A 17414-nucleotide genomic window follows, 5' to 3' on the forward strand; every position below is an offset into this window, starting at 1 on the left:
CCGTCTTATGATAACAACAACTGCTAGCAAAGTGATGCAGAAAAGCTTTGTGAAAGTCCTTGAAACAACATATGGATTTGGTTGGGAGTTGGTTGAACCACCTTTGTGCCAAGCCGGACAGGGTCGTGAGGAACACTCGACACTTGACTCCATCCATGTACTAATGGAAGATAGCTGCGTTTTCAAATTTGAGTAAGTAGTCCTCTAGGTCAGTCACCCCTCCATATTCTCTGATCGAGAGAGGTCGAAAATGAGTTAGCAATTTATCTTCCAAGATTTCTTGGGAGAACATCATGCTTGCTTACTCGAGGGAGCTACTGATCAGTAGGGCTTTTCCTTTACGATGGTTCCGGACGGGTGCATTTTTAGATGATGATCCTTGAGGCCGCTCGGCTCTGCCCATTCTTCAAGGGGCGTGTGGAACAATGCTTGATGATATGCTATCGGTGATGGGGGCACGGTCAGGAGGTTGGTCAGATATACATGTGCTTGCGGGAAGGTAGTTGGGGGAGGCTGGATCGGCTGGAACCCGATCAGGCCTTCCATTTGAGTACCTCACTCGGCTTAATGGCCGGTCGCAGACACAGCTAGCTCATTCAGAAGATGGCACTGGGTCGCTGCTTGCTAGTGCTGCACCATTTTAGCCGCTCGAGTGGCTATCAACAGTTCGAAATCCACCTATGATAGTGTCATGGTGGTGAGTCGTCAAGTCTCATTCATCCTCATGTTTCATATGTAGGCGAAGTTCCCACAGATGGCGTCAAATATGATCCTTTCTGAAATCGATGCTAATGGAATGCTCGATACGTTGCTCGGATGTTAACTAAATGAAGACTCCTCACTATCAAAAGATAACTTCAAAACACTCCTGCATATTAAAAGGAGCATTAGTGACCGGATCAGGGAAGGGCGCCCCGGCGTAGGCCCTCCGACGCTTAAGTCGGTAATGGTAGTGTAGGATTGAAAGAGTGTAGGATTGAAAGAGTGCGATAGAGGGGGGAGGTGAATATCGCACTTTTAAAAACTTTTCTTTTCGTGTTTTAAAGACAATCAAAATATGTAGCGGAAAGTAAAAAACTCATTTGGTTACTTGGTTCGAAGCCTAGGTCAACTCCTACTCCAAGACCCGCGATCCTTGATCGCATCGTTGCGCAATTCACTAAAACTCTTCTTTCCAAAAACCTCAGAAAAAAGTAGTGCGTACAAATAAGTAAGATAGTAACGACCTACTATTTTACTAATACATAAGTATAATTACAAGCTAGTAAAATTATATCGACTTAAGAATGAGTATGCAGCTTGTCGGCACTTCTTAGAGTTGTATCTTGCGTGTGAAGAGTAGTTGTAGCATGAACAGTAGCTTGCGCAGAGATGAACTTCAAACCAATCAGATTTCGTTACCCAACCTAGGACCTCGAGCTCACTTTTATAAGAGTCATCGACGTTCGGTAGACCAATCCTTCGGTTCAGTCGACCGAACCGGCTCCCTTCCATCTTCACTGAGGTCTAATGCTGATTCGATCTTCGGCATTTAATGACAATTAAGTGTTCGGTCGACCGATCCCCTTATTGGGTCGACCGAACATAGATCCTTCCCTATTCACCGAGATCTGGAATTAATATGCTATTAAGTGATGATTGTTCGGTCGACCGATCCTCTGGTTCGGTTGACTAATCAGTCGCTCTTCCTTCTTTGCTTCTGCTCGATTTGAACTGTGCTGAGTCATTAGGGTTCGGTCGACCGATCCTCTGGTTCGATCGCCCGATCAAGCTTTGATCGAACCCTGCTTTGTTTTGGTCTGAATTGATATTTGCTCTAAGTTGGCCTTGTTTGGTCAACTGATCATCTGGTTCGATCAACCGATCAGGTCAAACCTGCAAAACAGTGTTAGACAATAATCCTACAAAACAGATATTAGCACAATAATAATATATCTAATGCATGAGTAATAATAATAGACAGTTTAACTATCTTGATCTCAACTTGGAAACCTTCCCGGTTTCTTCAATTAGATTAACGACCTTAGGTTATTCCTTTCAGGAACACGACCTCACTGTCACTCCTCCAGTTGTATACCTCAACTTACCTGCTAAACATTGATCCTCTAGACCTGTTTGGAATTTACTTGCTTAGTGTTTGATCGCCTGATCCATTAAGACTTTTCCTACAATACTACATTAGCCAATAACAATAATAGTAACACATAATATTATGGTAAACCTAAACTTAGATTTACCGAGATTCGCTGGTCCAGTCGACCGCACGTCCGATCAACCTTGCTTGGAGTTCACTCCTCCAAGACTTCTTGTTACCTAAGGTTATCTCCCCCTTGGATTTTCTCCATCTAGCTTTACTCACCAGAACCTAAGGTTACCACCCCTAGGGTTTTCTCCACCTGGCTTCACTCACCAAGACTCAGTATTCGGCTACCCAGGGATCAGGTCCTCTACACCTATCGAATCCACTTGACTTCCACGATCTACTGAGATTTCCCTTGCCTCAATATTCGGCTACCCAGGGATATGGTCCTCCAGACCTATCGAATCTACCTGGCTTCCACGATCTATCGAGATTCACTTGTCTAGCCTACAACTAGGACTTCCCTTACCTAACCGCAGTTAAGACAAGTCACTCGGTTGACTTCCCACCCTTGCCTAGCTACAACTAGGACTTCCCATGATCAAGCTTAATTAAATATACTTAAACATATTTATTGGACATTAAAATCTTGGAGGTCGATTGCACCAATAGGTAGAAGGTAATGAACAATAGTATGAATGAACAGTGGAAACTGTGTAGTCTCGTGTAATGTGAGCGTACCTATGCCTATAGAGGGAGATTTGTTTTTATAGTGTTACTATTTGTCTGTGCATGAATCTCAAAACATTTTCAAAAAAGGACATGCCATAAAGATGCTTTGACACTTTTCCCAAAATAGATCAGCAATCTCTGTGTTGGCAGGGAGGAAGCTTTTGATACACAGCTTGCATATAGAATATTTGTTGTCCTTCGTGGCACAAAACGACAAAAAGGAATATGAGGTCGTTGGTTGGGGCCCACAACCTGCTTACCTGGCAAACCGACAGAGCTTTTCCCATGACTCGTTCGACAGTTGCTTGGTCGACCGAACATATAGAATGTGTCAAGGACTCGCCCCTTACTCGGTCTATCAGTTTTAACGAAAGAGTTCAACGGACCGAGCATCCATTACGTCCGATCGGATTGTAGTTCCGATAGACTGAAATGCTTGATCGAACTATTAAGTTGTGTTATCTTAAAGAAATCTTGGCCTTAGAGAGTGCTGACTCGTTTTAAGCTATTTGTCCATATTGAGAGGCTTACGTCCGACCAACCAGATGGTTTGGTTGGATAACCTTTTTGGTCGCGATGATTGACTGCGTTGGCTTCAAGGGTTAACTCTTTCTTGACTTTGACCATCATGCCAGCCGGTCTCCTAACTTTGATCTGACTTGGGGAGCCTCACCTCAATCGCTGTATCAGATATTTTATCAAATTTTTAATATATTGAAATTTTAGTATATTAAGGGGGTGTTTGGTTCAAATTTATCAATCGGAATAGTAATGGACTTGATTATAAAGTCAATGGGAATGAGAATCAGGATTGCATTATCAGCGTTTGGTTCAAAATCTAGAATGAATATGATTATAATTGATGATGTTTGTTTCGAATTAACATTAGTAATGAGAATCAAATAAAATTTCAATTTTACCCTTATTAGTTAATGCATTAAAAAATATTAAAAAAATAATATCTTTATTTTTCAAATAACATACATGTTACAATTATCACAAAAGATATTTTAATTTTTGATCAAGTTCAGAATAATAAGCTTTTATCTACGTTTTGATCACAACTATCAGCAACAAAATCCTTATTTCAATTACTTTCTTAACACCAACATGTAGTTGCTCAGGTTCTCGTCTTCACAATTAGATGAAGAAAAATCTTTAAAAACAAATATGTGAGATTAGACTTAAGCAACGCTGTTCAAATCATCTTGCCAGATGCATTTCGTAGCATACCACTACTTCGTTCCACTGTCAAAATATACTGTATAGACCCATCTATAATAGTTTTCTAGGTAGATTATATCGATGGCAGCATATGAAACACGGTAAGTCTCTATTCAGTCCCCTAATGCTCCAACATGGAACTCACTATTAATTCTATATCCTCCATTAGCATATTGAGGTCGGTAACAATCCGATCCTGACATGAATGTTACAAATATATCTTCAATTCATTTTCTTGAATCTCCAAGATTTGGTGAGGAAAAATAGTTTTCATTTGACCACTGGTGCAAGAACCCTTCTCCTGTAGTAATTTCCAATGATTTACTTTGTTGTTTTACTCCCAATTCAAACTAGTAGAGAAAGGAACAGTTCCTAATTAACTTCAACTTATGCATATGATTAAATTGTTGATTGTTTTACTGTCGAGCCTCAATATTGGAAGCTGCCATAGCTCCTACATAAGGAAGGCTTTCGATAACAACATCAGCAAGATCTGAAATAAATGTAGGCTCACATCCTAAAGTAGGAACACGTCCCCAATTCTCAATGCCTGATTTGAGAGCCAATTCTTTATATTCCACATCAATTTCTTCTAGTGTTTCAATATGCTCACTAACAAAACTGCAATGGATGCGAGAAGAAAACAAGTTTATGATAGCTCAAAAGCCAATCAAAACATGCATAATATTCATAGAAACAAATTCTTGAGGTACACAGAATGAATAGATGATACATAGATGCAATAGTAATAGAGAGGGCAGGCAAGGTTTTATATGCAAGGATGAGGCTAGAGTTGAGTGCTCAGTTGTTGAATAAAAGAAGATGGAGGAAGAAGCAGGAACACTGGAGAGAGTAATAGAGGTGAAGAGAAATGGAGGGACAGAGGAAGAAGGCAGAGGAAGAGTGAATCAAGAATGAAGTTGGCAAGTTTATGCATACATCATCTATCCATTTTTCAAGTAACATATTCAAAATATCACCAAACCATTTTAAACAATTATCAAGTAACATATTCAAAATATCACCAAAGACAATTGCAGTAATAACGCTGCCCATAACCATTTTAATACAAAATGAAATGTCTCAATGCAAAACCAACAATGAGAAGCAAAATATAAACCTATCCATAAAACATTAACCTCAATAGTTGAGGATAACAATGTCAAAATCAGGATCCTAATCGACTTTAGTTATATTAAAGTGAGCACATATTCCCTCACTTCAGTGGAATCTAAACTGAATAACAAGTCAACATTCAAAGGATCTTGACAAATTACTTTAGAAGCCTTGTACTTATCTGGACCACTGAACCCATGCTTTTCCAGCAGTTCAAGAACTTGTGGCATTCTTAAGGTTGTATACCTTGCATCCAAGTTGACATTGTGCTAAGGTGACCATCAAGACTCTTCATAAAAGCTCGAATTTCATCATTAAATTCCTTGTACTCAGTTTCAGCAATCTTCACAGGTGTAAACTTGGTCTTCTTTGAAGCTTTATGAACTTGATGAGGACATTTTTTCTTGGCAGCACATGAACTGGAAGAATTAGATGACAATGACTCCATGGTAGATAAAAATTCAATTTCAGTGTTGGAATCACTCTCATCTGTCACAGTCAAAGTAACATCAACATTTCCTAAATTCTGCTCAGCAGCAAGTGGATCTTCAGCCACATCCCCCATTGCTCAATCATTGCCATACACAATATCCAAATCCGTAAAGTAAGGGAATGAGACATTATATAAGCCCTTAGCATCTTTGCGAGTCTGTAAAAAAAAATACAAAGCCAGAATTATATTGTAATTAGATTCTACATAAAATAATAACATAACCTTTTAATTACAGATTCATGAAGGGTTCAAATTTGTCAAATTTGTGAGGTAAATAATAAGATAAGGATTGTGAATCTGTAAAAAAAAACATGGTAAAAAAAAAGCATGATTCAAATACTTGTGAATCTGTGTAAAAAAAAGGTACAACATCAAAGTGACATCAGCATATACCTCTAACCAACAATATTATAAAATTACAAATTAAAACACATGAATTGACATACCTTAATCCATTCGGTATACCATGTAAATTCACATGCAATCTTTTTTTCAACATCATTCCAAGAACATCCACTCTGCTTGCACATTTCATTAATAGCATGGTACCTTCCCTTCAAGAACTTGATCCTAGAGTCAATGTGCTTCACTTCAATTATTAACTGGGGTAACTTTTGCACCATTAATCTTCTTATCTCGTTCATATAATTGTTCTTAAAGCCACCATCTGTTTTCCAAAGAGGATCAATGACCATATCTTGTAAACATCTAATTAAGACTCAACTTTCCTCCTCTGTCCAAAACCGCTTATTCTTGCCTCTTCTGTATTCCACATCATTTGTCTCTTGGTTATGGACATCCACTGTACTACTTTTCGGTTGGAACCCCAAGGTATTTTGATGTGATCAAACAGGCTAAGTTAGGTCCTGCATTTGTTTAACCCTTGTGTCTAAGTGTGCAGGAGCTTAGGAACACAGGAAGTCGAGCGGAAGACACGGCTAGCGAGAAGGACGACACGGGGAGAGAGCCGACGGGCTCGGTGCGTCCGAGGGACAAGGTGACCGCGGAAGAGTACACCGGTGGACGAGAAGAACGTGCGCGGCGTTCGAGGGACGAGAAACCGAGAAGGAAGGCTGCTCGAGGAGAAGGCTGGAACTTGGGTTCGGGTGAGCCCTATTCCGGATGGCCGAGATCACCCAAGCTAGCAGAGCCGGAGTTGAAGGCCCGGACCGAGACGAGATGAACCGAAGCAGAGCGACCGGACTGAAAAAGTCAACCAGAGTTGACTTTTGGGGTCCGAGGCGCCTAGAGCTCACCGGGGCGCCCGGACCCCTCCGGGGCGCTCAGACTGAATATGTTGACCAGATCAAGTCAAACTCGATCTGAACATTGGGGGATAAAGTTTTATCCCCCCAGGGCGCCTCGACCAGTGCTATAAATATAACACTGGTTTGCACAGATCATTTAACTCACTTGTAATCAGTTTTCTCTGTGCTTTCAATTATGTTTCTTTTATTTGTGCTGTCAACGCTGTAAAGAGGCTACTCCGCCCGAAGGAGATAAACAGATAGTGCGCTTACTTTCCTTGGATTAGCAATCCCCTGATTGCAAACCAAGTAAATCTCTTGTGTCTGCTCTTTTCTTTTAGTCTCTTAGTTTTATTATTACAAGTGTCTTTTAAATTAGTTGAATATCCGAGAAGGGTTTTTGGTTTAATTTTTGTAGGCAATTCACCCCTCCCCTCTTGCCGGCCTCCAAAGGGACCTACATTTTCATCATACTGTGGTTCAAAAAATATGTGGTGAAGCAGAGCAGAGATAAGAAAAGCACAAACATATGCAAATGCTCTACAACTCAAAAACATAAATATCAAATAATGTTGAAACTGTTTTAATCAAAATACAACAAAAGCACATCCACCATCTGGTTAGGCAGTATATAAGGCAGCTAACAGAGTCATACAAAATCCTACATTACATTGAAAATGTTCTAATCAAAATACAACAAAAGCACAAAGATATGCAATAGTCATCCCATATTAAAAACTCCATTTCTCCAACTATTAAACATTTCAATTGCCATATTATTTCTGAACGCATTCCGCTGGTTAGTTGGGGCAATTGTTCGTATGTATTCCACTTCATCATCATCATCACTTTCCTCATCTTCGCTTTTTTCATCATCCTCTATAGATTCCTGAGGATCTATACTCATAAATTTGTGAACCAGATTATGGAGTAGACAACAGGAAATAATAATACGGACTTGGGTTTGTATTGGGAAAAAAGAAGGGGATGCTAGAATTTTCCAACGCCCCTTCAACAAACCAAAACACCTCTCAATTACATTTCTTGCTCGAGAGTGCTTCATATTAAAATATTCTTCCGGAGTCTTGGGTCGATGACCATCAAACTCATTAAGATGATACCTATGTCCACGATAAGATGCAAGAAATCCAGAAGAATTACAATAACCAGCATCCACCAAGTAGTAACAACCTTCGGCAATAAAACAATACTAAATGTAAGACTACAATAAACAACTTAATTTAGAAATTTAAAATTAAGGTAATTAGTTAATTCACAACTTTTTATATATATACCTTGAGGTACTTTAAGCCAAGTAGGCCTACTAATGGCATCACGAAGAACACGATCGTCGTGAGCAGAACCTTCCCATCCAGGTAACACATATATAAATTGCATATTTAGGGAACATACTCCCAACACATTTGTCGCTATACCTCCTTTCCTTGTGCGATAACGTTGTTTTTCTTCTTTAGGAGGTGTCATTGGAATAAAAGTACCGTCTAACGCGCCTAAGCAACCCTATATTATTCAAATGAATTAATAAGAAATACTACTAAAACATAATGACTCTAACATGTTACTAAATATTTATCATATGTTATTACCTTAAATGGTTTCCATTTGTCATCTTCACAGCTTTCGGATATAGGTTCTGGTGTTTTGAGTAATATGTGGTGAAGCTTCAAAATTGCATGAAGACACAGATTGAAGTGACGACTCACAGTCTCTTAATTTCGATGAAAAAATAGACTAATTGTTCTGTTTTTCTTGTGATGTGCCAGAACATAAATAAAAAATGCAATAATTTCATCAACGGATGCATTTCTTGTATCTTTTAATCCCCCAATGTCTCTTACCATATCACATAATATCTCAAAGGTTCTCCTATCCATACGGAGTTCACTAATACAAAATGCATCACTCTCTTTTGTAAGGCTAAATATCCATTGCATTCGCTTAATTCGTTTTTCTTCCTTATTTTTTATTCGGCAAATTTTAGTACGTCGATATATTCGATACAAATGTTGATAGAATATGAGAACCAACACAACCATAAGTGTAATATGTGTAGCCCACAATGTGTACATTAAATTTTGACTTCTGCTATTAAAAGAAGGTCATGCCATGTTTTTCTACAACAATACAAGTAAAAAAATATCAATGGAATATAAGAGAAACAAACAGAAACTAATGCATAACTAACAAGTATATATAACAAGAACACAAAGTTTAATAGCAAAAATAAAAAAAAAACATGTCTAGTCGAATAATAATATATATGAAACATTCGTAAATCTGAACTATAGTTCCTTTTTAACGTTGTTGAACCTGGACTAAAGCCCATGTTGACACCAACTATGAGACATGAGTTATGATACAAACATAAATATCTGAGAATTATTGTAAGGTCGTATATGTATGCAATTGTTTATACCATTAGTATAGTAACAAACTCTAATTATTTGTTTTAGTGAGATGATTATCTCCTAATTTGCTGGTGGTAACTTTTTTTCATCAGTCACGCTTTGGTTGCCTAAGTAGCATACCAAGTCACAGCCAAAATGTGAATGTGAACGTTGGCAAAGCACTTAAATTCAACTTTAAAATAAACAGGTTTTTAGTTTGTTTGTTATTTAAAAATTTCACTCCATCAAAGAAAATAATTAATGAATTTGTAATTGAAAACAAAAATCTCAAGTTTTGGGTATCATGTTTCATACTCAATTAACGGATTGAGTATCCTATTTTGGGTGTTTATTTCACAGACCTAGGGATTACATTGATTATGTTCGAGGACACAGATATCTTCGAATCGAGAGGAAAAACATTACATTAAAGGGGTACCTGGTGGTGAGTGTGGGGAGGAGACGCAGTGGTTCGTGATCCAGTTGGAATACCTAGGGCATCGGTACGACGCTACTGGGGAAGGCGAAGGAGTTCAAATTCGGGGAGGAAGGGGATCTTTGAATCCCTGGCGAGGTGGGGCATTCGGCGAGGTGGGGCGTTCGACGAGGTGGTGGCGTTCGACGAGGTGGAGGTGGCGGCGTTCGACGAGGTGGAGGTGTTCGGCGAGGTGGCGATGTTCAGCGTCGAGCGACGTTGGCATCGTTTGAGAATAGGTTGCAAAGAGGAGAGGAGGAGAGAAATGCGATGAGAAATTAGGTTAAGGGTATTTTTGGTATTAATGAGAAATTGTGATTGTTGCAAATACAAGAATGAGTGATTGAAAGGGTGGGATACCGAAATAAGCCATTACCCACTAATAAGGAATCATTCCCTCATTTATATTCCCATTGTTGTAATCCAAACATTAACATTGATTGCTATTTCCATTCCTTACTTCTATTCCCTTAAACCAAACGCCCCCTAAATTTTCTATATGATATAAATTTCAGCCTATTCATAGTAAAATTATTCGATATTTTAATATTGTTAATATGCTAGAATCATAAAAGAAAAAAAATTATATTTGTCCCATTGTCCAACAAATTATTTAGTATTTGATTATTTTAATATATACTAAAATACTAAAAATATTAAATTTTATATCAATATTGATATTTAAAATTTTAATATAATATTAAAATTTATTTTACCTCTATTGGTTATCCGATCTCTACTTAAATAGAAATAAACCGGACCAAACCGTGTGTCACATGGTCCGAAGGTTTGATTAAACCGTTTCAAACAGGAGTCTGGCTATGTTCGACGACATCCACCCCATGGCTAGAAAGACGGAGGCCCGTGGATCGGCGGCGGCGGCATCGGGGAGGCATACTCCGGCCGACGTCGATGGGGTAGCTGCCTCGTCTTTTCTCTGGTCGACGACTGTTCTCGCGCCCTCCACGGCGGTAGCCGTGGCGCTTTTCGCCTTGCTGATCCGCTTGCTGGTGTCGCTCGGCCCGTACTCCGGCCAAGGAACGCCATCCATGTACGGGGACTACGAGGCCCAGAGGCACTGGATGGAGATCACTCTCCACACGCCGACCGCCGAGTGGTACCGCAACACCGCCGCAAACAATCTCTCTTATTGGGGCCTCGACTACCCACCGCTCACCGCGTACCAGAGTCTCGCCCACGCCTTCCTCATCAATGCTTCCATCCCTGAATCTCTTGCCCTCTCTTCCTCCCGTGGGTTCGAGTCCCATAAATCGTAATTTTTCTTGATCACCCTCTTTGCTCGCGACTGTTTCTGTTTTGTGACTTCTTGACCCCCAAATCGATTTGATGGCCCGTGTAGGAAGCTGGCAATGCGGTGGACGGTGTTGTCTTCGGACTTGCTTGTGCTCTTTCCGGCAGCCATCTACTTTGTATCGGTTTATTTTCGGCGCAATGTTGGCGGGGATGCGAAGGGACGGTCTTCCCCTTGGTTTCTTGCGATGATCTTACTGAATCCTTGCCTGATCCTCATTGATCATGGACATTTTCAGGTTCCAAGACTAAAAATTCGAGCTTTTTAAGCAGATACAATTTTTGTTCACTTCAACTCACGCTTCATGGATGCATACAGGATGCTGTGCCTTCTTACTTGACTAGGTGCTATTTACTTGCGTGTATACATTAAGGCAATAAACTAGTAGTGTAGGAATGGAATGAAATCTACTCTCGGTGTTATGCTCAGTAAAGCATTTATTTGGAATTAGCTAGATGGATCATTTTTGGACTTGGCCTTTGCCATGGGCAATATCACTTTTATCTTTCAGTTGTTGATGGGAGCTCAAGCTTCATTGATCTGGTTTTATTTCTACTCAAATTATAGTTATTCATATATTGCAAACGCCCACTGTAGTCATCTCTCGATTTCTTCTTGATTAGAGAGTGCAACTAATATTAACTATATATATGTTTCTAGTCTAGAAGTCACTTAAGAATATTAATATCAAACAGCAAAAGAATATTTGGCGGAATAATTTTCAAGTTTTTCCTTTTGAATTATTGTCACAAATTTGTCTAGAAGTTATTAGTGTGGAAATGTGAACTTATCCATCTATTTCAACTATACCTTTAGCTTCTATTGTATGTTTTCTACCTTTTTTATTTATTAGCCCTATTGAAGTCATGAAGTGTGAATTAACCATTCTAAAGCATTTCCATTGTATCAGAAATACTTCTCTTTTTCTTTTTTCAGTACAACTGCATCAGCCTTGGCTTAACACTGGGAGCCATAGCAGCTATTTTGTCCCAAAAGGAAATTACTGCTTCTATTCTCTTCTGTCTTGCAATCAATCATAAACAGGTATCTTTCTGATGCTAACTATGCTAAAGCAGACACTTTTCCTTCTATCACGAATATGTTTTTTCTTATGTTATTACGTTGTGAAATCTACTATTAAGCACTATGACAATGTTGTAGGTATTTAATGGAATAATGGAAATTTTTGTCTGTGCCAAGTATAAACTAAACAACTAATGCTGGTTGCTCAATCTATTTTCATGTCCTCTTTTTCAAGTATATTTTCTTAAGTCCTCTTGTACTGTTTTCCTTGTAATGCAAAATGTAATTCTATTTAAAGATTATTTATCTAATGCTATAGTACATCAACTATGCTCCTGTTTGGCGGATACTGCTGCTGTTTTACCTTCCAATTGACATAAAAATATCTATTTAGTCAATCTTGATCATTGAATTTTTAATCGAACAAGAATCAAATCCTTGTGTTATCTAAAAGTGACCCACATGGGGCATAAGTGACTTTCAAACTAATGATATAAATCTCTGTTTAAAGACACAATCATTGGTAAAAGCCTGTAGCCTTGATTCCTAAATTTTCTCGCATTGACTATTGATTAGTTATGTATGTGGATATGATTAGCCATGTCTTCAAAATTGATCCTAGCATGTTATATGTTGATATTATCATTAATGGTTGACGATGTAATGACTTGATTGATATAAAACCATTTTATGAATGATTAACATCACACAAAATTGAATGCTGACCAAAGCAGCAGTAAAAATTGACTAATTCTTCTAATTAGCCCCAGATAGGAAGTTAATTTAGATGGCTCACAATACAATTAAAACTGTTATTTAACTAAGAAAACCTGATTAGAAAAAATGATTATTCAAAGAATTGTTCAGTTTACTATTTGCTTAGCATTTACTATTGTAAATATGCTTGGATTTGCAGATGAGTTTATACTATGCACCTGCATTCTTTAGCCATCTGCTTGGCAAATGCTTCAGACGTAAAAATCCCATCTTTGAAGTCTTGAAACTTGGACTTGTGGTTATTGGAATTTTTGCACTTGTTTGGTGGCCTTACATACATTCTGTTCAGTCGGTGATGGAGGTAAATATTCATGTTGACATCGTTTCTATTGAAAAACATTTTACATCATTACTGAGTCTCGGTTTCTTGGTACTCTTTGTTGTTATCTTGCTATCTCCAAATATATATTCCATGGTTTGAAGTTCTCATTGATATAAACAGGTGATTCACAGATTAGCTCCTTTTGAGAGGGGGGTGTTTGAAGATTATGTTGCCAATTTTTGGTGTAGCACCTCAATGCTTATAAAGTGGAAGAGGATATTCACAATAAGTACAATGAGATTTATATGTTCCATTGCAACAATTTTGGCATTTTTCCCGTCATTTGTTCAGCAGATAAAGTCTCCAAGTGATCTAGGTTTCCTCTATAGTTTGCTGAACAGCTCATTTTCATTTTACCTGTTCTCTTACCAAGGTATGTTTATAAAAACCTCCTCTTTGCTATTATCGCATTATCAATTTTAGAGATTTGGTACCTATACAATCTTGGTTTTTGGCAGTGCACGAGAAGTCAATTCTACTACCTCTTCTACCTGCGAGCCTCTTAGCACTCCAAGAACCTACCCTGTTTGGGTGGCTGATAAATTGTTCCCTATTATCAATGTACCCTCTCGTGTGTCGCGATAAATTGTCACTGCAATATGGATCTGTTCTTGCTCTGTTTGCTCTTATATTCTACGCTCCTCATGGAAAGCAGCATGGAAGGGTAGACAAGTCTTCGACAAAACGAGTAGCTCTTTTGACAGTAGGATTAATTTGTTCCGCGGTACTTCATTTGGTTTATTTAGGTTTAGAGCCTCCAAAGAGATATCCTTTTCTCTTTGAGGCCTTGATTATGTCTTTCTGCTTCTCTCAGTTTGTCATCTACACTGTGTACACCAATATCAAACAGTGGATGCTACTGGATCACTCTTCTCTCAAGATGAGAGTAAAGAAGGATTCTTGATCAGAATTATGGTGCAGGAGACAGGTTTAACATTCACTTGTAACTTATAATGATTATTTTTACATGTTTTACTGAGTATTTGATCGATCGGGCAGCTTGTGATATTCACTTCCACTGTTCTGTTTGAAAATTGATTATTTGTAGAGAATGAAATAGAGGAGCAAAGTAGAAATGATTGTTGGTTAGTTTGATTCATTCAATAGGACATTCTTGTATGTAATGGAGAATAGAAATATTAGACTAGTGCGGCTCAATTTGCTCGGTCCAAGCCTAAGCTATCTTCCATCATAGTTGATTCGGTTCACCCTTCCACCTTACTACATTCAACTTGCCTAAGTTATATTTTGTCAAGTTCACTCAGCTTAGTCCATTCGATTTGCTTAACTCTTTTGGTCATCTTGATTCCTCTACTTCACTCATCAAGCAATCAATATTCTATATAAACAAATAAAAAAATATTTGTCTCCACGAGTAAGATTAAGGGAACAAATAAGAAGATTAAAGTTAAAATCTCAGTAGAAATGAATATCCTGGACGTCAACTTTTAAGTATGTATGAGTTATACTTGTTAAGCAAATTAGATAGAAAGAACGTCTACTTCCTACTTTCAAAATTAATGGACAAAACATTGACACTGAATTATATTAAAATAAAATCAAATTTATTTATTAAAAGAACAAAATATTCATTTATGTTTTAAAAATATGGGAATAGTAATATTTTTTTTACAGAAAAAAATTGACTTTTGATTGTTTTTAAAGAACAAAAATAATATTTTGATCGTTTCAGACTTTCAGTTATGTTAATTTGACATAATTTTTTTACTATAAATTTCAATATTTTAGACTTTTAGTTAAACATAAGGTGTAAAATTATATTACAATAAGGTCATGGGTTTATTTCCGAATTTGGGGCTTTTAAATCAATCACATTCACAGTAATAATCCCTAATTCCCTTTCTCCACCTCCGATCGGGAACCCGTCAGTTCTCCTCGTTCCTTCCGAAGATCACAGGTCCACCTCCAACAAAAGCCGAACTTGGAAGATTTGGGAGCAGCGATGGCCACGGGATCCGGCCTCTTCAAGTTCCTGCGCCCACGCCTTCGACCGCAGTCGGACGACATCGCCGCCGCCGCCACCTGGGGCGTCGCGGCTATCACCACCGCCGTTTGGATCATTCAGGTAGGGAGGAGGTTCCTTGATCGCTGTCATAATCTCTCAACTAGATCTATGTTGTTTCCATGTGAAAATAGTATTTTTGGGGTGTTTAAGATTTTTTTTTTTTAAAGAACACATTTCGTCAATCGATTCACATCCTTTTATACATACTGGGAAAAGAATAGATCAAATCCGTCGTGTTATATCTGCCAGAATGCTCTCCTAATCCATCGTCAAGATAGGCAGCATATTGCCGTTTACTCTTACTGCATACTATTTTGTCAATCGATGTTTAGAATGATACCTCGATCAACATTTGAAACCGTCTAGCCAAATAATGATGTCCATGTTAATAATCATATCAAAGTAGAAGTATAGAATTCCAAGTCATAGGTGAGTAATACTTTTCCTGAACCCTTATTCCAACATGTAATGCATCACATCCAACAATATTCAATTTTGTGAAACTCTTGCAGTTCAAAAACTAGTTGTCGTCATTGACTTATTGATTCGTTCCAAGGCTCATTGTGTAGAATTCCTTCCTAAGCTATCCTTCTTCAGAGATTCTGTGATGAGATTTCCAGCAATACTAACATTTTTATCGGCCTCACTTTAAAATGAATCAAGCCTGTGAACTTTCATAGTTCTTTCAGAGACCTCACATTCTTTGATAGGTTTTACCTTTGATTGAATCTGGTTTTAATCCTTGTCACAACAAAACCCAGAAATACCACACCTCTTGCTATAGGAATGAGCATTTCCTTATGGTTCAGTATTTTGCTTTTATTTTTTATTTTTGAAAGATCCAGATTAGATGCTCTTCCTGATATTTGCCATAGTATAGCACAGTTCAATTTATCGGGTTAATGATAAAGACCAAAACCAAAGCCAAAGCCAAAGCCGAAATATTTTTGGTATTGAATCCAAACTAAAACTGTGCCAAAACTATTTCGGTTTGGTTTGCAACCAAACCAAACTTTGTATTTTGCAGTGAGTTTCTATATAACCTAACTTTCAGGAGCAAGTTAAGCAGGGTAAGCACGATGGGGGACTCTTGTTTTATAGCATAAAGTTCATAAGATACCTCCACTTGCTTTTGTATCTCCTTTGCACTAGTAGCTTTTGGAACACAAGCAACTTCGATAAGAAAGCTCATGATATCAAATCAATGGCACGCTTCGGAGGGCAACTGATTCCTAAGTACCTCCTGAATGCATTAAGCATCTCGTGGTCTCCATGTTTAGTTACTGACCCATCATCAATGACCATCCAAATGAGCTTAGGCTGCATTAGTGTTTTTAAATTTTATATTTGCTCTCTTGATGAAAAACCTTTGTCTAATTAATGATTTTGTATTTTTATCTTGGCAGCCTTTTGACTGGCTGAAGAAGCAGCTCTTTGAAAAACCTGAGCCTAAGAACTGAAATTTGTGGACAGCAGCATTGAAGCAATGGAGGATGTCCATGTTGAAATAAAGATGCTTCTCTAAGTTTTTTTTTATGAATTTACTCTGAATGTTTTTTTTTTGCCGAAATAATGTTTGAGAAATCAGTCAAGCTTATATGATTTTGGTCATGCTCTTGTTTTATTGGATTTTCAAAAGTTTTGAGACAGATTTTGGTTGAATTTTTCTGTCAAAATTATTTATGATATTGCTTTTGCAGCTTAAGACTTGAGGAGTATATTTATAAAAAATGATCAAGTAACACTGAATGTGGGATAATCGTTCTAGTCTTATAGAAATTTTTCATCAGCCGTTAGAATAAATCAAAAATTGCTTACAGCGGATGGTCCAAGGGCTCTGTATATTGTGATTGCGCATTCTATTTAGAGAAATTTTTTTATAAATGTGCCATAGTCAAGGAGTGGATCGCGGGTGTTTGGGTGATAATTTGATATTCTTATGTTGTACCGTTGTCCGGATGACTTGAGGAATATATTTATACATCCTTATGTTGTACGTAGTTTAGAATGAGAGTTGATTTGGAAAAGAATCTTAGAATGTCTAGATTGTCTTAGAATGTCTAGATTGGACCGAGAGAGTCTTTTAACGTCTTTCTTTTTATTTTCATCGGAATTATTTCATAAATGTTTAGAAAGAAGGGGAACAAGACACTTGAATATATAAAATTGAATACATTTT

The 17414-nt window shown here is 37.9% G+C and overlaps 2 protein-coding genes and 1 long non-coding RNA gene across 3 annotated transcripts; 2 read left to right on the plus strand and 1 right to left on the minus strand.

The window, feature by feature from the left end:
• Positions 1-7613: 7613 nt before the first annotated feature.
• LOC122041078 lies at positions 7614-8290 on the minus strand. The gene is made up of 3 exons (XM_042600649.1): positions 8188-8290; positions 7913-8083; positions 7614-7789 (listed from the first exon to the last, which is right to left on the minus strand). The coding sequence occupies exons 1-3, from the start codon at positions 8288-8290 to the stop codon at positions 7614-7616; spliced, it is 450 nt and encodes a 149-aa protein (XP_042456583.1).
• Positions 8291-10576: 2286 nt separating this feature from the next.
• Positions 10577-14272, plus strand: LOC121973202 (probable dolichyl pyrophosphate Man9GlcNAc2 alpha-1,3-glucosyltransferase). Its single transcript, XM_042524771.1, has 6 exons — positions 10577-11048; positions 11136-11325; positions 12024-12131; positions 13027-13188; positions 13330-13582; positions 13668-14272. Exons 1-6 carry the CDS (start codon positions 10597-10599, stop codon positions 14111-14113), a joined length of 1611 nt encoding a protein of 536 aa, XP_042380705.1. The 5' UTR covers positions 10577-10596; the 3' UTR covers positions 14114-14272.
• Positions 14273-15029: 757 nt separating this feature from the next.
• LOC121988510 lies at positions 15030-16897 on the plus strand. The gene is made up of 2 exons (XR_006114042.1): positions 15030-15295; positions 16642-16897. It is a non-coding gene; the product is annotated as an uncharacterized LOC121988510 (long non-coding RNA).
• The last annotated feature ends 517 nt before the right edge of the window (positions 16898-17414 follow it).

This window comes from Zingiber officinale, chromosome 1B (assembly GCF_018446385.1).
Source record: "Zingiber officinale cultivar Zhangliang chromosome 1B, Zo_v1.1, whole genome shotgun sequence".
In the NCBI taxonomy this organism is placed as follows: domain Eukaryota; kingdom Viridiplantae; phylum Streptophyta; class Magnoliopsida; order Zingiberales; family Zingiberaceae; genus Zingiber; species Zingiber officinale.